Raw genomic sequence first — 26,203 nt, 5'->3', positions numbered from 1 at the left:
CACGTGAAGTCAGTTCAGACACTGCCAGCCTGAGTCAGGTCATTCCCCTCATCAGGCTTTTGCAGAAGAAGCTGGAGACATTGAAGGAGGAGCTAACACGGAGCGATTCCGCTAGGCATGTGGGACTTGTGGATGGAGCCCTTAATTCGCTTAACAAGGATTCACGGTTGGTCAATCTGTTGAAATCAGATCACTACATTTTGGCCACCGTGCTCGATCCTAGATTTAAAACCTACCTTTGATCTCTCTTTCCGGCAGACACAAGTCTGCTGGGGTTCAAAGACCTGCTGGTGAGAAAATTGTCAAGTCAAGCGGAACGCGACCTGTCAACATCTCCTCCTTCACATTCTCCCGCAACTGGGGGTGCGAGGAAAAGGCTCAGAATTCCGAGCCCACCCGCTGGCGGTGATGCAGGGCAGTCTGGAGCGACTGCTGATGCTGACATCTGGTCCGGACTGAAGGACCTGACAACGATTACGGACATGTCGTCTACTGTCACTGCATATGATTCTCTCCCCATTGAAAGAATGGTGGAGGATTATATGAGTGACCGCATCCAAGTAGGCACGTCAGACAGTCCGTACTTATACTGGCAGGAAAAAGAGGCAATTTGGAGGCCCTTGCACAAACTGGCTTTATTCTACCTAAGTTGCCCTCCCACAAGTGTGTACTCCGAAAGAGTGTTTAGTGCCGCCGTTCACCTTGTCAGCAATCGGCTTACGAGGTTACTTCCAGAAAATGTGGAGAAGATGATGTTCATTAAAATTAATTATAATCAATTCCTCCGTGGAGACATTGACCAGCAGCAATTGCCTCCACAAAGTACACAGGGAGCTGAGATGGTGGATTCCAGTGGGGACAAATTGATAATCTGTGAGGAGGGGGATGTACACGGTGATATATCGGAGGATGATGATGAGGTGGACATCTTGCCTCTGTAGAGCCAGTTTGTGCAAGGAGAGATTAATTGCTTCTTTTTTGGTGGGGGTCCAAACCAACCCGTCATTTCAGTCACAGTCGTGTGGCAGACCCTGTCACTGAAATGATGGGTTGGTTAAAGTGTGCATGTCCTGTTTATACAACATAAGGGTGGGTGGGAGGGCCCAAGGACAATTCCATCTTGCACCTCTTTTTTCTTTAATTTTTATTTGCGTCATGTGCTGTTTGGGGAGTATTTTTTGGAAGGGCCATCCTGCGTGACACTGCAGTGCCACTCCTAGATGGGCCAGGTGTTTGTGTCGGCCACTAGGGTCGCTTATCTTACTCACACAGCTACCTCATTGCGCCTCTTTTTTTCTTTGCGTCATGTGCTGTTTGGGGAGTGTTTTTTGGAAGGGCCATCCTGCGTGACACTGCAGTGCCACTCCTAGATGGGCCAGGTGTTTGTGTCGGCCACTAGGGTCGCTTATCTTACTCACACAGCTACCTCATTGCGCCTCTTTTTTTCTTTGCGTCATGTGCTGTTTGGGGAGTGTTTTTTGGAAGGGCCATCCTGCGTGACACTGCAGTGCCACTCCTAGATGGGCCAGGTGTTTGTGTCGGCCACTAGGGTCGCTTATCTTACTCACACAGCTACCTCATTGCGCCTCTTTTTTTCTTTGCATCATGTGCTGTTTGGGGGGGGGGGTTTTGGAAGGGCCATCCTGCGTGACACTGCAGTGACACTCCTAGATGGGCCCGGTGTTTGTGTCGGCCACTAGGGTCGCTTAGCTTACTCACACAGCTACCTTGGTGCAAATTTTAGGACTAAAAATAATATTGTGAGGTGTGAGGTATTCAGAATAGACTGAAAATGAGTGGAAATTATTGTTTTTGAGGTTAATAATACTTTGGGATCAAAATGACCCCCAAATTCTATGATTTAAGCTGTTTTTTAGTGTTTTTTGAAAAAAACACCCGAATCCAAAACACACCGGAATCCGACAAAAAAAATTCGGTGAGGTTTTGCCAAAACGCGGTCGAACCCAAAACACGGCCGCGGAACCAAACCCAAAACCAAAACACAAAACCCGAAAAATTTCAAGTGCACATCTCTAATGACTAGGCGTGCCTCCTTCCACCCAGGAATGCTGCGTATTCCCAATCGCGACTAACGCCTCAGCCAGCCAAGATAATGGAGGCTACATCTGTAGATGGCGACCAGTGCCTGTTGCCTGTCACTGCATTAGAGTATGCCTTCTCTGTGGTCTCCAAGCCATTGGCAGAACCGATGGAACAACTAGGGCTCACCTCTATAATCAGAATTGTTGTAAACATTTTCACATTTTTGAACCTTGACACCTTTGTAAATGTTATACGTCACTGAGCTTCTGAATGGGGACAGTACTGGGTACTTTCCCATCATTCTCCTCTGATAATTTGCTTTGTCAGAGGTAAGTTACTTAAATAACCATCATGACATCTCTATGTATAATTGTGTCCTCACCTTGGATTGTTCTTTCCATTATTTACAAGTGAGTTTCCAACAACAATTTTTGCTCCGTTCAGCCGTTCTGGACAGCAGTCTCCTCGGTTGGTGATAATTATATTGGAGATGTAATAAGAATCCAGTAAGTCCACTCTCCACCAGGGACCAACATCATTATTAGAGTGAAAGCATGACCCATGGTAATAGTTGGGATCTGTGTTTCCATCTATTGCATTCATACCCAGGCCCAAATATCCATTGGAATGGTCTAGATATATAGATGACTGTGTCGCACGGCCTCTAAGAGCAAGATTCTCATATACTGCTGTATGAAAAGATATGAAGGGAAAAATACATTACAATTTGGTATTGGGCAGTGTGTTATACTAAACAGTAATAATACAGCACAAGGATTGTCATGATGCACAGTACGTAAGGTAGTGCAGGTTGAGGTCATTGATTTCGTGAAATGTTGCACCTTTATAAAGTAGTCTATTATCTCTCAGCTGAAAAAAACTGAACAGTTATTTCACCACCCAAAAATATATCTCCAATCAATTCCAAAAATATTTCCAAACTCTCTACACTGAAATGCCAGACGCACTCTTATTGACCAAATCTCTTATAGAAACAAACCCAGTCATTTGCGCAGAGGAGCAGCATGTGGAAGTCCGGACTGGATCAGATTGACCTTTTTTTTTAACCTCTGGGATGCCTACATGGAACAAATAGGATGTGTTCTACACTGGAATAGGGGAGTACAGTATTTAAGTTCTTGTTTACAGGTGACGCAGATTATTACTGGAGAAGAGGACGTGAAGGACAGTGTGGGCTGTAGGTAAGTATGTGTGAGTAAGAAAAAAAGCAATTGTTTCCCCAGCACACTGAATGGATAACAGTAACCAGATATAAACCCCACATGATAATAGAATTCAGAGATCTTCGTTACACATATTTGCGCAAATGTGTGGTTAAGCCCCAAAGCCGCATCAAGGCCTCTCTGTATATTTGGGGTCCCTAGCGCTATATCTAGGTGCAGGGTGTGGCACCCCAAAACACCAGAATGAGCCAGAAAGCACAGTGTGACATACCAGTGTAAAAAACTATAGTGTTAATAAATTAGTATTTAGGAAGCCGAAGCTATAGAGGGGGTGATACAAACATGAAATGTAATTAAAATAGAGAAATAGTGTTAGTAAATTAATAAGTGAAAAGTGTTAATAGAATGTAAAGGTATGCCACACTAAAGCCATCCAGCTCAGCCAGTCCAGAGGCACCACACCTCACACCTCCATTACCCCAATCTGGGTCTAATATTAACCAGCAAGGAGTCACATGATAATGGCTCCTTACTAAAATATGTCTAAGCTAAGAGCTACTTACCTTGGAGCAACCCCATAATGCTCCATGTGGCATGTCAGGGCCTGCACCTCCTCCTAATGCAGAAACCTCTCTGCCTCTCACAACAGACCTATAGATTGGTAAATGCTCAATTAGCTTAGTGATATCATTCAGGTGCTCGAAAGGAAGGGGTATTTCTGAGCAAGAAAAAAAGTGGATGGTACTTACGAAAGATCCAGTTTTGGGCCCGATATTACCCCCAAAACCTAGGTTTATTTATAGAAGATCCAAGTCCATTAAGGACAAGTTAGTCCATAGTTCAATTGAGGTGTCTAAGAGAACTAGTATTAGAAGTACTGGGTTCTACCGATGTGGACTTTGTGCCATGTGCAAATGCACAAAAGGTGCAAGTAAAATTAAGGAGTTCACGGTATGGGGGAATACATATCCCATTAAGAATTTTATCACATGTAACTCTAGTAACGTTATTTACGCTCTAGAGTGTGATTGCGGATTGGTGTATGTCGGAAAGACAAGTAGAAATTTAAAGATAAGATTATCGGAACATATCCGCAATGTGAAAAAGGGTTTAGATACCCATACAGTCTCAAAGCACTTTAAATTGACACATGCCTGTAAACCTTGTCACTTTAAATCTTTTTGGGGTATCCAAACCATTAATTCTAACCCCAGGAACAAACAAATTGATATTTTACTATCTAAAACAGAAATGAAATGGATATACAGATTAAAAACCTTAGTCCCATTGGGACTGAATAGTGATTTCGAACTCAAATGGTTTTTATGATGAATTTCTAAATCTCTTTTATTGTCTCCTAAGTGGTTTGTGGATTGATGTTTTTTAATGTTTTTTAATGCTGTTTTTTAATGCTTTTTTTTTAAAACAATGTCATATTTTAAGAAATAATGGCTGTTTAAAGTGATTTCATGTTTTAAGTTATTCCTGCTATATTTGTCTTATATTTTGGGTGACTGACGGAGCGCTGAGTGGAATGATGCATGTCAAACGAGCTGTACACGAAAACGGGTCGGAATGGAACGCATACTGCATGAGCTGGGTTCCGCATGCGTCACTTCCGGTGACGCGACTTCCGCCCATTGAAACGCATACGTCACCCCTTACAACACTGATCTGTTCCGAGGGCGGACTCAGTGAACAGCTGTTTTCAGTGATCAAGATTAGGACACTATTTAAAGCAGGTAACAGCGTTTGTCCCCTACGCTTCTGAAGAAGGATATCTCATCCGAAAGCGCTCAAGCTGGGGACTCTTGTTTTCTTTGCTGGACTGACTGGAACTTTGGAGAACGGACCTGACAGCACGGGGACACCTCGAGTAAACCGGGACTTGCGGTGACTATAATCCATGCTGCCGGTGGCTGTTTTTCCCTTACCCTGATGTCCAAGCAATTCCTTCCTTGTTATATGCTATTGTCAAGTCTGTGTTTTGTGAGTGTGTTTTAATAAATACCCTTTTAAAAAATATACACAGACAGGATTGCACTATTTTCCTACTTTCTCTTTTTTATGTGCCATATGGATTTTATGCTTCCTGCATACCTATGAAGTTGATTCATCATACCTATGGATTTCTATATGTGAATTGAAAAATTCCATCATGTGAGTGAGACCAAGAAGTATTAAAGACACATCAATCAATTTAATCGGAATACACTATGTTTGTTGTGTTTCTTTTTACTATATTTATAGAATCCTTATTTATGGAAGGTGGATTATAAATCATACATCTTTCTTTCGCTGTAGGAACATTTCGTGTAAGCATTTCTGTGTGTCTATAAGGGTGACAAGTTGCGCCATCTTTTCCTCACGTTTTTTTGGTGTATGGTCTTGAAGTGAAACCACGGTGAAGGTTTCTTTGTGTGGGATAAGAGGCTGACACTTGTTAGTAAAGCGCAAGAAAGATCTCCTTTTTCTGTTAAACTAATTTATTAACACTATAGTTTTTTACACTGGTATGTCACACTGTGCTTTCTGGCTCATTCTGGTGTTTTGGGGTGCCACACCCTGCACCTTGATATAGCGCTAGGGACCCCAAATATACAGAGAGGCCTTGATGCGTCTTTGGGGCTTAACCACACATTTGCGCAAATATGTGTAACGAAGATCTCTGAATTCTATTATCATGTGGGATTTATATCTGGTTACTGTTATCCATTCAGTGTGCTGGGGAAACAATTGCTTTTTTTCTTGCTCAGAAATACCCCTTCCTTTCGAGCACCTGAATGATATCACTAAGCTAATTGAGCATTTACCAATCTATATGTCAAGTATGTGTGAGTAGACAGAAAAAAACAAAACAAAGAAGTGTTGGAAAGTAGACTCTTTTTTGGGAGCACTCTAATTCAGAGGGTAGAAATGTGATTTATCAATACTGGTAAAATCATTTTTATTAGGTTATTCATTAAAAAAACAATTTTTTTGGAGTATCTGGGTGAAAAATTATTATAAGCTTTGCGAAAATATAGAACACATTACACATGGTATGTGATATCCATATCACAATGTATCAATTGCCGAAGATCTCTGAATTCTATTATCATGTGGGATTTATATCTGGTTACTGGTATCATCCAGGGTGCTGGGGAATCCAATTCCTTTTTTCTTGCTCAGAAATACCCCTTCCTTTCGAGCACCTGAATGATATCACTAAGCTAATTGAGCATTTACCAATCTATATGCATATTAACAATACCACAAGGATTTTTTCCTCAGCAATCAAGGTATACAATTGGAACTATCCTTATTTGCTATAGACAATATTTGCAAGCTGATATCATCTCTATAGGTATCACTGACTGTTTTTTCTTTGGAAATTCAATAATGGCTAATTTCAGCAAATGTTCTGAATTTTGAACTTATCAGGCTAAAGCAACACCCACATGGCTACAAACATTAACAGCAAGCTGATATCTACTCTATAGGAAGCACTGAATGTGCCCTTTCTGATGAAATTTAACAATAGGCAAATCTCAGCAAATGCTCAGAATTTTGAATTTATTAGGCTCAAGCAATTTAACATATGTGCAAATCATCTACAAGCACCTTTTCCAGCCTGCTTTCTCATAATATATGCAGGTACTTATTAGAGGTTACGAGCAATAGGCACCTCTAATCTATTGTCTGGGTTAGTGCTTCAGGGTGTACCATAAATTGACGATTTAGAAAATTTATTTCTGTGCAGCATAATTCTATCCTGCACTTATATAGTTACTAATTGTTGTCCGACCGTTCTGGTGCTCCTTGGTTATTTTCAAGAGTGAAAGGCAAGTCCTAATTGTGGACATTGTGTGGTGCTCAGGAATTTTACCCACACAACAGGCCTTCACTCATGAGTATATTGTTTTTCGTGGCTGATATGTTACGAGGTGATTAAGCCAGGTGGCTACATATTATCTTATTTAATCCTTTATTGTACCACATGTATATATAATTTGCTATCCTTGGCAAACACAATTTAAAAATTTAGATGATTCAGGAGGGTGAGTACAATATTTGCGGTCATACCTCACTGGAAATGCCCAATCTCTTCTGACCTTGGAAGCTAAGCAGTGAAAGGCCGGGCTAGTAAAAGGATGGGTGACCACTTTTGAACACCCAGGTACTGCAACAAATTGACTCCCCTAGAGCATCATCCACACCCAAAATATTGAGCATTTGGATTTTCAAAAAAATTGGTTTGCATCAGTGAAAAGGCAAGCCTAAATTGTGGATACTTGGTAACTTTCCCATTACAAAATAGGCTGTCAAATATGTCTATATCTTAATTGTGACTGCCTAGCTAGAGGGTAACCCAACCAAGTGGCTGCATGCATTTAGGTGATCCTAGAGGGAGAGTACAACATTTGCGGTCATACATTACTGGAGATGCCCAATCTCTTCTGACCTTGGAAGCTAAGCAGTGAAAGGCCGGGTTAGTACTAGGATGGGAGACCACCTCTGAACACCCTGGTACTGCAAGAAATTGACTCCCCTATACAGTGTCACCCACCTATATATATATATACTATTGGGTACCTGACTCTCATATGACCTATGATTTAATTCTCAGCAATGATTGTAATCCATGATGGATACTTGCTGAACAAATGATGGTCATATATCACATGAGTCCGAATGTGTAAGGACTCATGAACTTTGTAACCACAGCCATTAATCTCCGGCAATTGATACATTGTGATATGGATATCACGTACCATGTGTAATGTGTTCTATATTTTCGCAAAGCTTATAATAATTTTTCACGCAGATACTCAAAAAAAAAATTTTTTTTTAATGAATAACCTAATAAAAATGATTTTACCAGTATTGATAAATCATATTTCTACCCTCTGAATTAGAGTGCTCCCAAAAAAGAGTCTACTTTCCAACACTTCTTTGTTTTGTTTTTTTCTGTCTGCTTAAAATTGACTCTTGGGAGCACCACTGAAAGCAACAATCAATTGGGGCTAAAATTAACTATCCATACCCCTAGTTGCTATATCTAGAAGCAATTCGGGATAATTCAGTTTATTCAGAGGCTACTGATTATTATAATTAAAGACTTGTGCGGTTCCCAAAACCCCTTTCTTTCTATTAAGTATGTGTGAGTGTCAGTATGTATGTGAGTGTGAATGAATGCTTTATTAATGTTGTACTGTCATGGTGTGCGTGGAATATGTTTTTTATAATATTTCTTTTACAGGTAGAACTACAGGTATAGGCAGGCCTTTTAATTCCCCACATGCTGCTACAGTATTTGTGGTTCTACAAACACCAGCATGTGGGGAGGCTTCCTGGGATCTTTATTTCCACCTGTGAATTATAATATTATTTTATTTCTTACACTTATTGGACTATGAAATCGGCATACACAGCCCGGTAATGCTGGGGATTGCCCCAGACTTCAGCACTGGCTCTTCAGTGCCCTGGACAGTGGGCACTCCTTTATTGGAGAGTCCTCACTCCCCAGGGTACCCCAGCCAGGGCTAACTAGTTGGGGATTGATGCTGTGGCCGCTGGGACCCATATAAGCATGTGCTCGGGCTGCAGAACTGCCAACCTGGCTAGTGAAGCCAGGTGCTGGTTCCACAAATACGGGAGACCCCTGCATCTCCCCCTCCATAGTTTTGGAACCAGGACTGGTCCAAGAGCTTGGTGCTGATTGTAAAACATACAGGGGAGCTCTACTATTTTTTTTTCCTCACCGGTCCTTTCAGGATGTCAGATGAATGTGGCCATAGATGGGCTTATGGGATGACGTCTGTCCCAGCATCTCTGTAACCGCTAATGCCCCTCGCTAATCCTTGTCTGAGCGGAACATCTCCTTTACTTCTCCCGGCTTGTTCACAGTATCACTCTCATGGTAGGAGACAACTTCTCCTTCTAGTTGTTACAAAGCTGATAGTGAATATAGTTGTGCCCGGGAGTGAGCACACTGGACCTTTCAGGAAGCCTTATAAATTGTATGATCTGAGGTGTCCACCGGTGCCTTGGCAAGGACCCATTGTGCAGTTGAAACGCATCAGTACCAGGCCAGAAGAAGTAAAGGGGATGTTCAGCTCAGACAAGGATTAGCGGGGGGCATTAGCGTTAATGGGTTGTTGTTTTTCCTGGGTGGGACCCTTTTCCAGATTTTGCTTATGGGGCCCACAAGTTATAGTTACGCCCGTGCCCCAGGTGATGTCTGTGAGAAGGGTGATGCCGGCGGTGTAGGCAGTGCAAGGGTACCAACTGTGTCATCTGTGTGGGTGTTCCAGCAGTATTGGCAGTGCTGTGGTGCTGACAGTGTCCTCTGTGTGGGTGTGTTAGCAGTGTTTGCAGTGTGGGAAACCGGCTGTGTTCTCTGTGCAGGTGTACCAGTTGTGTTTGCAGTGTGGGGGTGCTGGCTATGTCATCTGAGAGGGTGTGCTAGTTGTGTTGGCAGTGTGGGGGTGCCAGCGATTTCAGCGGTGCTGGCTGTTTTTTTTTTGTGGGGGGTTGGCAGCGGTGTCCTCATTGTGGGGGGGGGGTGGTAGCAGTAGCCAGTATATTTAACATTTTTACCATTGAACTCTATGGGCAAGTGCTAATTGGCGGAGTGAAGTGACAGACATCTCTCTCAGCTAATCAGCAGTCAGCCCATTGAATTCAATGGGAATGAGCCCGAGACAAAATCTCAAGAACCGACAGCGGGATTGTGAGGTTTTGCCTCGGTTTGGGATCCAGGGCAAGCAGGGAGATCCAAGCTGTTGCTCAGATTGGCCTGGATCCCAGAATTTTGGGTGGGTCCACTTCCCAGAGAACCGGACCTGCTCATCTTTAGTATTAATATAATTTACTAATGAGATTCAGAGTATTGTGGGGCCTTATGAAGGCAGGGCCACATTAACAACAAGGCAAGAAAGGAGACACACATTGGGGGCTCCCCACATACAGTATAGCTACATAACCAATGTGAGGGCTCTGTGGCATAATGTGAACTGGGGGTCTACATTGTGTTTAATACATTTGTATTGCTGGGAGCATTTGCACATTATACTTTTAGCAGCATTTCTTACTGACATTTTTATTGGTAGGGTCCCTACAAGTTAGCCATAGTGGTAATACAGCACAAGGATTGTCATGATGCACAGTACGTAAGGTAGTGCAGGTTGAGGTCATTGAGTTCTTGAAATGTTGCACCTTTATAAAGTAGTCTATTATCTCTCAGCTGAAAAAAACTGAACAGTTATTTCACCACCCAAAAATATATCTCCAATCAATTCCAAAAATATTTCTCAACTTTCTACACTGAAATGCCAGACGCACCCTTATTTAAATTACTGTCAAAAATGATGTCCTCACGTCTACAATCTATAAAGCCTTCTATACTTACACAACATCAGTGAGGCTTCACACACTACAGACACTCAGTTTTTGCTATTAGATCTGCATTATCTGCAATAATAGCAACAAAATCTTTGAAAAATCACGACAATATGCTTTAAAGTTTACAAGTGGAAAAAGCATTCCATCATATCTCATGGAAATACCTGTATCAAATTCTAGAGAGAAGAAATTTTGGTCCTTCCTTTATCAGTTTGATAAAATGTTTCTATACTGAACCTAAAACCACCTTAATAGTCAATAACCTGTTTAGTGACCCAGTTAATCTCCAGAGAGGAACGAGACAAAGGTGCTCCATGTCCCCTGTCTTGTTCAAGTTATCTCTGGATCCTTAAGTAAGAATCTAACAGGATATGAAAGTATTTGAAGTTATTCAAATTGGTGCTCACTCTCTTACATTATTTGCCTTTGTGGACGATTTATTATTATTTCTCTCTTACCCAAAAAATATTCTACAAACAGTTATTGACACAATAACACAATTCGGTCTCATTTCTGGTTTTATTATTTACTTTAACAAATCTATAGCCATGTCACTTACACAAAACACGTGCCCCATTTGGGTACGCAATCTCAATATTTCATGGGCTCATTCTAGTATCTCATATTTAGGAAGCCAACTTCCCAAATATATTTCCTTTTTATATACTCTTAACATAACCAAGACAATAAATAAAGTCACTGCCGAACTTACAAAATGGAGCAATATACAACTTTCCTATTTGGGCAGGGCTCAGTTAATAAAAATCATGTCCTTTCCTAAAATACTGTATCCATTACAAGTCCATTACAAGTCCTGCCGTTAATTCTTACTAATAAAGATGAGAAATCACTGAACAATGTTTTCCGTCAATTTATTTGGAACGGCAACAAACCGAAGATAAGCCTTAACATTTTACAAAAAAGAAAATCTGAAGGAGGCTTTAATTTCTCTCATTTAATGTTCTATAATCAAGCTGCTATATGCAGATATATAAAAGATTGGATCTCTAGTCACAAGAAATACGCTAATGTTGCACTAGAACAGCAACGCATACCAGATATTGGGGATCATTCCGAGTTGATCGCTCACTAGCAGTTTTTAGCAGCTGTGCAAACGCATTGTCGCCGCCCACTGGGGAGTGTATTTTCGCTTTGCAGAAGTGCGAACGCCTGTGCAGCAGAGCGCCTGCAAAATCTTTTCGTGCACAACAAGACCAGCCCTGGAGTTACTTAACCTGTGCGTTGATTCTAACGACGGAGGGACGGCTTTTGATGTCACACATCCGCCCAGCCACGTCTACATTTTCCCCCGACATGCCTGCGTTTTTCCAAGCACTCCCTGAAAACGGTCAGTTGACACCCAGAAACACCCTCTTTCTGTCAATCACCTTGCGGCTGTCTGTGCGATTGGAATAGTCGGTAGAGCCAGTGCAAAACCACAATAGACCCATACGATGCACGTTTTTTTATTTTTAATAAATTAGGAAAAATCTAAAAAAAACTTTTTTTACACTGTCATTATGGGGTATTGTGTGTAGAATTTTGAGGGAAAAAATAAATGTATTCCATTTTGGAATAAGGCTGTAACATAACAAAATGTGGAAAAAGTGAAGCGCTGTGAATACTTTCTGGATGCAATTTAGATACTACATTCTGGCTACTCTCTCAGCCGTCCAATCCACCTTCTTACTTTTATTCTCTAGCCCATTCTATAACATTCTCACGTGAGTTTTGCACAGGGATTTCTGCTTGGCGTGAACAATTTCCACGTATACATTCGGACAAAATTCTATCAACTCTTATATTCTCTCTGAACACTCTATGCAATTTCATATAAAGAAATGCGTCTCAAAATCTTTTACAGTGACTATCTATCGCCCGGGAGAGCAAATCTTATAGGTATTATATGGGGTAATCCAGACCTGATCGCTAAGCTGCGTTTTCTCACTCTGCAATCAGGTCCGAACTGCGCATGCGTATGTACCGCAATGCGTAGGCGCATTGGACGACTGGACCGGGCATCGGTGCATAGCGACGGGATGGTGTGAAAAAAGCGATCGCACGGGCGATCGAAAGGAGAGTGACAGGAAGTGGGCGTTCGTGGGTGGAAAGTGACCGTTTTGTAGGTGTGTCCGGGAAAACGCAGGAGTGACCAGGTGTTTGGTGGGAGGGTTTCTGGGGTCAGCTCTGGCCCGGATCATCGCAGCGGCTGAGTAAGTCCTGGGCTGAGTAGAAAGTTCTGCTAGAAAAGCGTTCGCACACCTGCACACAGCCAATACCCTCCCCCTGTAGGGGGCGACTTCCTGATCGCTGGGAAGCAAAAAACGCACCATAGTGATCAGGTCTGAATTAGGGCCATAGATTCCTCTAGTTGCTCTAAATGCTCCTCTTCCTCAGCTTATCTTTCCCATATCTTCACGCAATAAAACCATTCTGGAAACAGATATTACACTTTCTAATTTCAAATATAACCCCGGAATGTCAGCTGACACCTGAATGGGCGATATTGGGAATTTCGTATGCTGACACCAATTTAACCTCCCCAACAACGAAACTTATATCTGCAATAGCCCGTATACACATCCTGCGTCAATGGATTTCTTATTCACCTCCTCCTGCTAAAATGTTTCCGGAGCAACTCTTCTTTATTTTCAAAATGGATTGGATAGAAACCTCGTTATTTAAAGACACTCGCATAAAGAATTTTTTTCTCCTATGGAATGAATATATTGACTCCCTGCCAATTGAAACACAGATATGAAAGTGTTTTCTAGATTTGTATTAATTCGATGATTCACCAGATGTTTGATAGCCAGATCCATTACTTCCTTCCCTCTCACCTTTTCTTCTTCCCTCTACTAGAGTCTTCTGACTCTTTTTCTTTACTGGATACCATGAAAATTCTCATTGTTTGAATACAACACCAAATTGTTCCTCATATTTGTTGTTCATATTGTTGAAACATACTTTCAAGTTACTTTTAATAAATAAAAACCCATAAAAATTGGAAAGGTTGGTCTTGATAGACTCAATATTAAACATACTATGGACTTTGCTAGAACATGGTGACTTCTTGGATTTGTAATATTGAATGTCAACAAGATTTCAAAATATTTCTCTGTGTATCTGTAATTCTTATGTATGTAATATACTTTGTCAAAGTCGAAAAATATAGCGACCTATGATGCCTTGTACTAACCCCAATGCACGTGCCCGCTGCTCGCGCACCGACTCCCCTGTGCGTACGCATCCCCTCAGGTTGCGTAGGGGACGCTCTGACGTCGCCTGCGCAGGGAGATGGGTATTTACGGCGGTGTTTGTGTGCGACTAGCGAGCGACTCGATCGCTACATATTTAACCAATATAATGCGTTTTATAGTTAATATTCCCCTTAATAATGTCAGCAAGTATGGTAAGTTTAAAACGGTTCTTGGACCTGAGAAATTCTCCTTTACATGCTGGGATGGTTCAGATAAAGGTTGGAGGGTAGTATTTGGTGTCCAGCTGTGGGGTATTGAAGAAGTGTTGTGCCTATGACAGTTGGGAGGGATTCGCATAGTTCCTGCTCATGGTTATGCACAGAAGTAGAACATAAGATTAATTGCATTCAGAATAAATTACACATAAATGCAGGGTGGGGGACTGGAATTCAGTCACCTCTTTCCCACAGACTGAAAACAAATAGCCTTAGTTACACTAAGCTTTGAGATTCTATGAAGAGGGCTTATACCTTTGTTTATGAATAGGTCCAGGTTTCTCTCCAGAATAATGAGTGCTGAGATGTCATTGTCTCAACTGAAAGAGGTGACCAGGGGGTAAACAAAGCACAGAGACAGAGTTTGTTTGGAAGATCAAAACAATAGGTTTCCCCAATACAGCCAAGAGAGGAATTTAGAATACTGACAAGTCCTAGCCATTGCCCATTTCTTGAACTAACCAATGATCCCAGGTGCAGTACATGTCGCACCCCTAACCAATGGAAAGAGGACACATAGTATCTATTGAAGTATGTCTTGAGCTAGTGCATAAATAGAGTTTGAAATAGGCTTGGGGACACAAGAGTCTTCTCTCCACAACGGTTTTCATCATTGACTAACCCAGAGCTGGTAACCAGGACATGCGCAGCGAATCATTCCCCAGTGTGTAAGTACTCTCTCAGTGACCATTCTTGATCTCTGACTGTAATTGTTCCACGATCTCTCTCTCTCTCTCTCATTGTATGTTATTGTTTGCGATTGTGCTGCTATTGTGTAGTTATTCTGCTAGATATTGATGTTAGCTTGTAGTGTATGAATTGTAACTGTATTTCCCCTTTTAATATAACTTAATCCTGTTAGTAAAGGTTTTGGAGCCTTAGAAAGGTATTGTGTGTTTATTACATTGTAGAGGGTATTCAGAGCTTCTCAATCGCTCAAACAGCATTTACACTAACAAGGTTAAAGCAGCGTTATATCGCTGCAGTATTTTAGTAGTAAGGTTTACAATACAAACTCAATCATAGTGCGTTGCATACAAGGTTTACTGAGTGTCATCCTGTGAGTGTCTGCGCTGCTCGTTTTCCCCTCGCGGTCACAGCGTCCGCTACGCTAGTAACGTATCATTACGGTAGTCGGCCGCCTATAGCGTGTTCGACACCAAGCGTAAAGTTGTGAGCGAGCATGCCGCTCGTGCGTCTCGATCACGGCTAAGCGTTTGCTACACTAAGTGCATACCCTTACGGTACCCCATACGCCAATTGCGTACTGAGTCTCCTACCTACATATAGGGAAAGGTATAAGGTAATATATTAGCATTATCAATTGGGGCCTCGTCCTCCCTCCACATATCCACACTAGTGCAAACAGACTTTATCTGTCAGCAAAGGGCGGGAAAGCAGTATCCTTTCATATCCGTATTGGTGGTGAGGGATACAGTGGTGCTGACTAGATAAGCGTCTGTTACACTACGCTGTAGGAGTGCTGGGGTGGAATCCGGAACCGGAAGTTAGGAAGGTAGGAAGGTAAGAACAATATGCTATTATCTTTTAAAACCTGTTCATTTCTGTTTTGCGTACGCACACACGCACGACGCACGCACACACACATCAGTATTTCTTTTCAATTCTGTAGTTTCACGTCTCACTCTCCTGTTTGCCATTTATAATTGATAACGTGCTGAGAAAGAGTGGTTGCTATTGGTAAGTTAAAAGTAAAAATAATACGTTAAGGAGTAAATTGTAAAACACGCACATGGCTTTGCCTAAAGATACAAGGGAAGATCTGTGTGGTGTTCAGTAGATGATTACAGTTAAAGGTAATTTACATTGATAAACGTGTTAGTTGTGTTACTGTGGACATACCTGGTTTGCGTACACTTGTCCCTAACCAAGGGTGGGACTAGCGTACGCGACTCAAGGGCCAACACACGGAGCGTATATTACGCAACGGAGCGTCTGGGTACGCCCACATAATACAAATCACACGATAGTATTGTTTTAGTAGGCGATATGGAGGCAACGCGATAATAGCGCAAATCGATCCCAGTGTCCAAAATTTTAAGCTAATAGATCCTTCTCTAGTTGCAACTCCTCTGGACTAGACTGCGATACTGAATGAAAGGGATTTCTGCGCAGAAACGAAAGTGAAGAGTATATGAGGTGAAAGTGTGTGTATATACATATATATATAAGTATTTTCGCATTTTTGGTTGGAACATAGAAGTTGAGTTCTCGTGAGGACATCCGCGAAAGTGACGGCGTGTGGTGGCTTGGGAGGCATCCCTTGTTAAATATTGAAATAAGAGCATTAGAGTATAGCAGAGTAGAAAGTCTACTGTAGACACAGACCAGGAGCTCACTGACCAGGAGGTCCAGAGACAGACCAGGAGGTCCAGGTACAGCAGACTAGGAAGTCCGCTATAGATAGTCAAGAAGCACAACACCAGGAAGGGTTGGTGCGGTACCCATATAGGCCATTAAGCTCCGGCTGAAGGAATTCGCAGCCACAATTTTCGATTCCGTTGGTCGTTCCGCACATAAGATTAGTTGCTTGTGTGCCGTACGATTGTACCGCACGTAATTGTGTGCATTAGTTTGTAACTTGACCCAGTACCATTTGCGTACGCTAGTGGGGTCATAAACGCTATTTGTACATTCTAACGTGATTTCTGCAATTTTTTTTTATTTTAAGGGAGATTCGCTGGTCACTCGGGAATTCTCTAACAACCGATACTTGCTGGGGACGGGTAACCTACTCCCAAACGCCCCAGAAATAAAGGTTTATAGGGGCCCTAGGTTGGGTACGGCAGCTCTACATCAGTGATTGAAGTACTGGCCAACGTGGGCGAGAGTGTGTGAAAGTACTCAGTAAAGTTTCACCGTCGGCCTACCCCGGACATCTTGGTTTTTGTAAGGGTTCGCTGAAGACCCTGATTTGAAGGTCAGAGGTAGTGAAAGCAACACCTGCAAAGATGGGGGCCAGTTGTTCAGGTAGGGGGCGATCAACCCTAGTTCCGGTTGATTTAGTAAGCCGGCCAATAGGGTCGGCAAGGTATATCATGTGTGAGAAATACGGCTCACACACAGAGGTTTTGTGCAATGAATGGGAAAGAATGACTGTGCATGACGGGGAAAAGTTCCCACAAGTAGGCAGTTTTAGCCCCAAGGTGTTACAAAATCTAAGGAGAAGGATATGTCTCATTAAATCTGTAAGGAGGCGGATCCAACATTATGATTGTTTACAGTTATGGCAACAGGAAGGTGAGAGACAAGGAGGATTAGCTTGCACAGCTGACTCTCACTGTGGTAAGAAAAATATGGCAACGAGAGAAAAGATGGTTACAGAGAGTGGCACACTGGTGTATGATAAAAATGCACTTAGCAACTGTATTAATAATTATGGAAGTAGTAAATGTAACAATGATAAAAGTAAAACTGTTAAATGTACAACTGTTAACCTGTGCAAGTCGCACCCCATGTTAAACTTCCCTCAGGATTACAAGCAAGAAAGTGAGCCCAGCACGATGTCGGCACCTTTTCCAGCAGCCATCATACAAGACATCCAGGTGGACATGACCAAATCGGTAAAGGCAGTAATCAAACCCCCTAACGGAGGGTCAGGTGAGGTCGTGTCCACAGGTACATACGGTGTTATATATCACGCACAAACAAATGCACCGCATAGAGAAGTAGCAGTATCTGTGTTAATGAATGGTTTAAAGGAAGTGCTGAGAACAAGGGTTCAGACCACCAACCCAAACTGGAGAAATATCTCGGTGGCTGCATTAAGAAAGTCCGCTGTTGGGCATGAGCAAAACATCAGCAAGGACAGGGAAGCACAGGGAGGCAAGAAGCCTCAGATCCCTGTGGGTAAGTCAAAGGTGATAAGGTGTTATAATTGCCAGAAGGAAGGTCATTATGCACGAGATTGCAGGTTCAAAGATTTACAGAAGGTATATCAACCCCCTAGACAACAACATAACCATGGTATCCAAGGAATCGGGGAAGTACAGGGAAAGCGGTTGATGGTGATGAGCATCCAAGCGTTTGAGGAGGCATCAAATCAACCAAGACCTCAGGCCACTGGCACTTGGAGGAAGCCCAGGGTTTGTTATTTGTGTAAAAGGGAAGGGCATTATGCCAGCAACTGTAACAGCCCACATAAAGTCAGACCCCCTAGACAAGGACACGAGCAGAGATATGACACACGGAATTGTAATCAGGGATCATATAGGAAGAATTTTGGGCCGCACCTGTAATTTGCAGCCAGTAAAGCTAGTCAGTAGCCTTGATAGTAAGCCTGAGGTTAATGAAATGGGAGGTCAGTTCCTTGCAGGCACAAGAACGGCCGGGTAAACGTTGTAATTTATCTGTAAATGTTTCTTTTTCCCATCTCTGACGTTCATCGGCAGAACTCAAACATCACATGGCTACTTGGTCTTTGCAGAAGTCTACCTAACCCCAGTGTGACCTACCGACATCGGTGTGTCCTGGCCAGGCACAAAAAGGTGGAGTGTGGAAATACTGGTGGGGGAAACTGCGCAAAGATACCAATGGATGTGTTGGTGTGACAGCCTGATGGTGAACAGAAGATCTGACAATGTTTTTTTTTTGTTTGTTGTTTTATGTAACACATATATATGAATTGTTCTCTCTCTCGTTTGTTTTTTACTTCTCTCTCATGTTCTCATGCTTTAAAGACGGTATGTCACACATCAGTCAGACAAATGGTAATGCAAGATTTTTTGTTCCTTACAGAAAGATCGCAGATTTGGAAGGAATATTGTATCACCGGAGTGTTCGTTTGGAAGACTGAGACACAGCACCTTTGAGATGACAGCAGAGCAAGAAGAACAACAAGACTAGAGGACATAAGACATCGTAACATTTTTCTTTCCCCTCAAAGTATTTTTTTGTACCCCCATTACAAATTTCTCTTTCTCCTACTGTAAGATGGACTCGCCCCAAGAGACTGCAGTCCGTGTTTTCCTGTTGACCATGATGTTGACCAGAGCAGTCTGTTTCGGTGAGAGTACCAGTGAGGTCGAGAAAGGATCTAGAATGGAATCTGATGACAGAAACGGAGGCGTAGATTTCCAAGAACAACATAATCACAGAGTAAAGGCGAGTATCAGAAAACGATCTGGTAGCATTGACAATAGAAGGAATTGTGAAGGATTGTTAGCTGAAGAAAACTGCATCTGTAGGCATTGCGACAACATAGTTGAGGATGGGTGCATCAAGAAATGTCAGTCCAGTTTTAATATCCACATGGACCGGCATCCATTGGGTGACTATCACTCATTAGTGGGTAAAGTGTTAAATCAGACAGACTGTTGAGTATGCTCTCAAGTACCTCAAGGTCATAGCAAATCAGGGCTAGTACCATTCCCTTTAACTGTAGGAGAGGTACTTGAGTTAAGTGGTGGGAGGCCGGTGGACAAGAGGTTTAATATCTCTAGTCCTCCTAGTTTGAAGCTCCACCAATATCATGTGGATAGATCCCTAGTGTGCTTTAACATTTCCAATCCCCGAAAGCCGGGAAATTGGGAAGTGTCATGGAGTAATCAAACCATGACATTTTCACATAGAGCCGACGAATGCCCATAGACAAAGAGCTTATACGCCAGATAGCCGACAGTGGAAAATATTTCCGGTATAGGTACACTCTAGGAAGTAGGATTATGCGAGTTGGAGAAGTATCACCAGGATACTGTGCACATGTCGTACAAACAGATACGTGTACTGAACAGATGGGAGAATTAGGGTTAGGAGATTTCACATGGAAAATTTGTAACATGGTTATGACACACTCCGTCCCATATGTTCTCCCCGATGATGCATATTTCATATGCAGGAGGAAGGCGTATAAGTGGCTTGCCCCAAACTCAGAAGGATTATGTTATATTGGAAAAGTACTGCCTGAAGTAATGACTGTATCCCATACAAAAATGAAAGATATTCACCGCGGTGCCCAAGCTCCTTATACTCACACCCATTACGAGCACGTCATTAAAAGGCACCTGACAGAAAGGACAGAGCATCCGGCCTCTGATCTGATCCATGAATCCACCGGGATTCAATTTCTCCTCCCGATGGATATCACTCGTACCGCCAGGGGGGTGATAAACTTTAGGTATGTAAACGCGCTTGCGAACCTGATAGACAATATCACTGAAATGTATGACGACACATTCAGGTATACTGGGAGAGAGTTACAAGCTTACAAAACAGGACTGGTTCAGCATAGGATGATTCTCAATTATCTCACAGCAGTGACAGGTGGGTATTGTGTCACCTTAGCAACTCAATATGGAATAAAGTGCTGCACGTACATTACAAACAGCACAGAGGACCCGGCCGAGGTCATAGACCAAAAGATGGATGACATTTTACAATTAAAGTGGGAGTTCCGAAGGAGACACAATCTCACACTTGCTGCTGTGGGTAATGAACTGACCAGTTGGGTGTCATGGTTGAACCCACAAAATTGGTTCTCTGGTTTAGGAAAATGGGCTCAAGGTATTATTATGGATGTAGGGAAATTTCTCTTGTGTATTCTGGGTGCCGTCATATTGATTGGTCTGATATTTAGATGCGTTCAGATTTTAACGAAGTGTAAAGGTAATACCAGAGTGATGAGTTTGAGGAGCGAAGACATTGTAATAACAACAACTAATTTGATTTACGACCCAACGATAGAGACAATGTTGTGATGAAAATGTGATTCCACGGTCCGTTTCTTTCACCCGTTTCTCCTTTGATTTCCTCCAAGGTACAAAGACATCCATTTGGAAGAAGAATTTGACAACCTCTTTTATACAGACCATCGATGGACCATACCACAGACCCCCAATATCCCTAGTGACTGTAAATTTTACGATAGCCCCAAATATTTTAGAGACTGTAACTTTCTGGACAATGGAAAAGCTTTTGCCGCCATTTATAGCAAAAGCATCGGGAGACTACAGACAACATGTACATCAAGACAAGACACAAGACAAGGCCTCAATCAGCAAATGCATACTAAACTCACATAGTTTACAACCGCATTTATAATAACTGCTTCTTATCTTCACCTCTACGACCTTCAGGTAATGACACACATAGTCGATTCCCCCCATTCACGTATCATCAACTAAATGTGCTCCCCTATTTGTTGCAACCAAAAGCCGAAAAGAGCTCGGTAGAGTTTGACAGCCCATCCACAGACCCTTAATACGGGATAAGAACGATTCAAATGTATACTTCGCAATACCTCGAAGCTTGATTTAAAACACGTACGGCACGATGATACATGACCCCCAAACATGGATTCATACACACATGCTTCTACTATCTCACTAGGTCATACCTTTCCCACCTTCTCCTCTCCTCCCTCTACCCAATCATAAAAAGGTATTCCATGATGACATATATTTTTCTGTTTGAATTGTTTTAGGAAGTGTCAGTTATTGATGACTGCCAAAGGGTGGACTGTCAAAGTCGAAAAATATAGCGACCTATGATGCCTTGTACTAACCCCAATGCACGTGCCCGCTGCTCGCGCACCGACTCCCCCGTGCGTATGCATCCCCTCAGGTTGCATAGGGGACACTCTGATGTCGCCTGCGCAGGGAGATGGGTATTTACGGCGGTGTTTGTGTGCGACTAGCGAGCGACTCGATCGCTACATATTTAACCAATATATTGCGTTTTATAGTTAATATTCCCCTTAATAATGTCAGCAAGTATGGTAAGTTTAAAACGGTTCTTGGACCTGAGAAATTCTCCTTTACATGCTGGGAGGGTTCAGATAAAGGTTGGAGGGTAGTATTTGGTGTCCAGCTGTGGGGTATTGAAGAAGTGTTGTGCCTATGACAGTTGGGAGGGATTCGCATAGTTCCTGCTCATGGTTATGCACAGAAGTAGAACATAAGATTAATTGCATTCAGAATAAATTACACATAAATGCAGGGTGGGGGACTGGAATTCAGTCACCTCTTTCCCACAGACTGAAAATAAATAGCCTTATTTACACTAAGCTTTGAGATTCTATGAAGAGGGCTTATACCTTTGTTTATGAATAGGTCCAGGTTTCTCTCCAGAATAATGAGTGCTGAGATGTCATTGTCTCAACTGAAAGAGGTGACCAGGGGGTAAACAAAGCACAGAGACAGAGTTTGTTTGGAAGATCAAAACAATAGGTTTCCCCAATACAACCAAGAGAGGAATTTAGAATACTGACAAGTCCTAGCCATCGCCCATTTCTTGAACTAACCAATGATCCCAGGTGCAGTACATGTCCCACCCCCTAACCAATGGAAAGAGGACACATAGTATCTATTGAAGTATGTCTTGAGCTAGTACATAAATATAGTTTGAAATAGGCTTGGGGACACAAGAGTCTTCTCTCCACAACGGTTTTCATCATTGACTAACCCAGAGCTGGCAACCAGGACATGCGCAGCGAATCATTTCCCAGTGTGTAAGTACTCTCTCTGTGACCATTCTTAATCTCTGACTGTAATTGTGCCACGATCTCTCTCTCTCTCATTGTATGTTATTGTTTGTGATTGTGCTGCTATTGTGTAGTTATTCTGTTAGATATTGATGTTAGCTTGTAGTGTATGAATTGTCAACTGTATTTCCCCTTTTAATATAACTTAATCCTGTTAGTAAAGGTTTTGGAGCCTTAGAAAGGTATTGTGTGTTTATTACATTGTAGAGGGTATTCAGAGCTTCTCAATTGCTCAAACAGCATTTACACTAATAAGGTTAAAGCAGCGTATTATCGCTGCAGTATTTCAGTAGTAAGGTTTACAATACAAACTCAATCATAGTGCGTTGCATACAAGGTTTACTGAGTGTCATCCCGTGAGTGTCTGCGCCGCTCGTGTTCCCCTCGCGATCACAGCGTCCGCTACGCTAGTAGCGTATCATTACGGTAGTCGGCCGCCTATAGCGTGTTCGACACCAAGCGTAAAGCTGTGAGTGAGCATGCCACTCGTGCGTCTCGATCACCGCTGAGCGTTTGCTACGCTAAGTCCGTACCCTTACGGTACCCCATACGCCAATTGCGTACTGAGTCTCCTACCTACATATAGGGAAAGGTATAAGGTAATATATCAGTATTATCAATTGGGGCCTGGTCCTCCCTCCACATATCCACACTAGTGCAAACAGACTTTATCTGTCAGCAAAGGGCGGGAAAGCAGTATCCTTTCATATCCGTATTGGTGGTGAGGGATACAGTGGTGCTGACTAGATAAGCGTCTGGAACTTCTACAAATCTTTTGTGTGATTCTAATTTTTTTGTGTTTTTTTTTGTTCTAATCCTCTTTCTGGAAATCCATCTGGTTTGATGTTTTCTGGTAGAAGATAGAGGAAGCTAAGTTATTTGCCGGTAAATGCAAAGGAGAAATTCCGGTTGGATTTATTTTCAGATAAAGAAGAAAAAAGCAAAAAACAAGAAACCCACATTGGACTTTCAGAGGAAGTGGAATTAAGGAGCTGAGAGATCTTCCAATAAGTCAGATAAGAAAGTTTATTTATTTGCGGAGCAGCGTGAAAATATACCTTTACATGAGGATCAGCGCCCATTCTTGAGTGAGTAATGGTACGCATTTATCGTCACGGCTCTTTTGTGTGATAGAGATAAAGATACCTTTATGGGTGGAGATATACCATATTTCTTGTGAGTGGGGTACGCCATTTATCTCACAGAGGACTTATTGTTACCAGATATAACATCAACATTTTACTATATAAGGACATACTGCACCATGATTTTCTATTTCTGTTTTCATTGTATATTATCCTGAGCCTATTCGTGGAGTAGAAGTTTGGATCCATATTACAGCAGCAAGATTGATCTGTGAAGTTGAATTCCCTCCACGGGCACATATGGACTTTAAGTATATTATTTGTATGGAACCACACTGAGCGCTTGTTCTCGACCATTTTCTGTTTAATTTGTCTTTTTATGTGGGTGAAGTGGCCCTCATTTTGTCGTGTTAGCTGCAAAAGTGTTTTGCGCCTTGGGTCTCTGATTTTTTCTTTTGACAGTCTGTTGCACTACGCTGTAGGAGTGCTGGGGTGGAATCCGGAACCGGAAGGTAGGAAGGTAAGAACAATATGCTATTATCTTTTAAAACCTGTTTATTTCTGTTTTGCGTAAGCACACACGCACGCACGCACACATCTGTATTTCTTTTCAATTCTGTAGTTTCACGTCTCACTCTCCTGTTTGCCATTTATAATTGAAAACGTGCTGAGAAAGAGTGGTTGCTATTGGTAAGTTAAAAGTAAAAATAATACGTTAAGGAGTAAATTGTAAAACACGCACACGGCTTTGCCTAAAGATACAAGGGAAGATCTGTGTGGTGTTCAGTAGATGATTACAGTTAAAGGTCATTTACATTGATAAACGTGTTAGTTGTGTTACTGTGGACATACCTGGTTTGCGTACACTTGTCCCTAACCAAGGGTGGGACTAGCGTACGCGACTCAAGGGCCGATGCACGGAGCGTATATTACGCAACGGAGCGTCTGGGAACGCCCACATAATACAAATCACACGATAGTATTGTTTTAGTAGGCGATATGGAGGCAACGAGATAATAGCGCAAATCAATCCCAGTGTCCAAAATTTTAAGCTAATAGATCCTTCTCTAGTTGCAACTCCTCTGGACTAGACTGTGTTACTGAATGAAAGGGATTTCTGCGCAGAAATGAAAGTCAAGAGTATATGAGGTGAAAGTGTGTGTATACATATATATAAGTATTTTCTCATTTTTGGTTGGAACATAGAAGTCGAGTTCTCGTGAGGACATCCGCGAAAGTGACGGCGTGTGGTGGCTTGGGAGGCATCCCTTGTTAAATATTGAAATAAGAGCATTAGAGTATAGCAGAGTAGAAAGTCACATTGCTCATTTCACACACAATTTACACACTCAAAACCACATTGCACACCTCCATACAGATTGCACACTCTTGTTAGGTTCCTGGTGCTCAGAACTAGAGATATGTTGCGTTGTGAGTCCAGAGCACCAGAACGTGACGCTGAATTGAGGTAAGGTACTGAAATAGCCCCTAGCAGCCTACTTCCATTATTTCAACAGTGTGGTCAGTTCACGCCTGCGAGACTGTGGTTTCTTGGGCCCACGGCAGCTGCGTTTGAAGGGCGGATTAGGTCTGCCCAACTCCGATGCCCCCAGGTCTTAGTATGAGACAAGGCGTGAACCGAGACAGGATGATAACAAAGGGACCTCTAACTAAAGCAAACAGAGAGCTAGGTGCTACAAAGAGACCTAAAACTAAATGTATATGCGGCACAGCTGCCAGGATAAACAACAACAAAGGAAATGCTGTCCACATGCCGACACACTACTGTTGTTTACCGGTGGTGACAGCATATGCAGAACCTCTGCAGAAACTCCAAAACAAATATAACCAAATGCCGCGGCCTAGGCATGCGGCAGAGCCGCTACTCACGAAACCGGCACGAATACTGGCAACAGGACAGGAACCGCCAAGGTAGCCGACACAGGCTCTCAGGACCGGAGGACATGCAGAGTTCCAAGCGACAGACCAATGGAGACCAGGAAGCAGGATACTGGATCAGACACTGGATCAGACACTGGATCCCTGGACAGGAACGCTTCAAGGCTAGACAGAAGCTGCTAGACAGAAACTATCACCCGCGTCTGTGTATTGCACTGAGCCAGAATATAACAGGGAACCCTAATTAATTATGTCGTGCAGCTGCCCTGTTGCATGACTCCAAACTGACAAGATGCAATTAGCAGACAGGTGAGGCCAAACATATGGGAACAGGCTGCAATTACACAGACTAACCACCGGAGGCAAACTAGAGTCTTCTAAACCAGAGAAAAGGGAAATCCTGGCCTGCAAGAGAACTATGACATAAAATACATGAACAGGAATGAACCACTACTTGTGGTTCACAACAACTATCAATCACATAGCACACCTCCATACAGATTACACACTCTCAGTCACATTACACACCTCCATACAGATTATACACTCCCAGCCACATTACACACCTCCATAGACATTACACACTCCCAGCCACATTACACACCTCCATACACATTACACACTCTCAGTC

General features: G+C 42.5%; 1 protein-coding gene and 2 pseudogenes across 1 annotated transcript in view; 2 read left to right on the top strand and 1 right to left on the bottom strand.

The window, feature by feature from the left end:
- LOC134908807 (fucolectin-like) overlaps window positions 1-26,203 on the bottom strand; it is a 67,111-nt gene that overhangs the window by 8,370 nt on the left and 32,538 nt on the right. Inside the window, exon 2 of the mRNA XM_063914929.1 lies at window positions 2,426-2,732. Within this exon, the coding sequence (XP_063770999.1) occupies window positions 2,426-2,732 (307 nt within the window). The remainder of the gene's footprint in view (window positions 1-2,425; window positions 2,733-26,203) is intronic.
- On the top strand, window positions 7,279-7,398 carry LOC134912005 (5S ribosomal RNA; annotated as a pseudogene).
- LOC134912015 (5S ribosomal RNA) lies at window positions 7,629-7,748 on the top strand (annotated as a pseudogene).

Source organism: Pseudophryne corroboree, chromosome 4 (assembly GCF_028390025.1).
Source record: "Pseudophryne corroboree isolate aPseCor3 chromosome 4, aPseCor3.hap2, whole genome shotgun sequence".
Lineage (NCBI taxonomy): Eukaryota > Metazoa > Chordata > Amphibia > Anura > Myobatrachidae > Pseudophryne > Pseudophryne corroboree.
The sequence above is the reverse complement of the archived record's forward strand: the minus strand, read 5'-3'. Positions and strand labels throughout refer to the sequence as shown.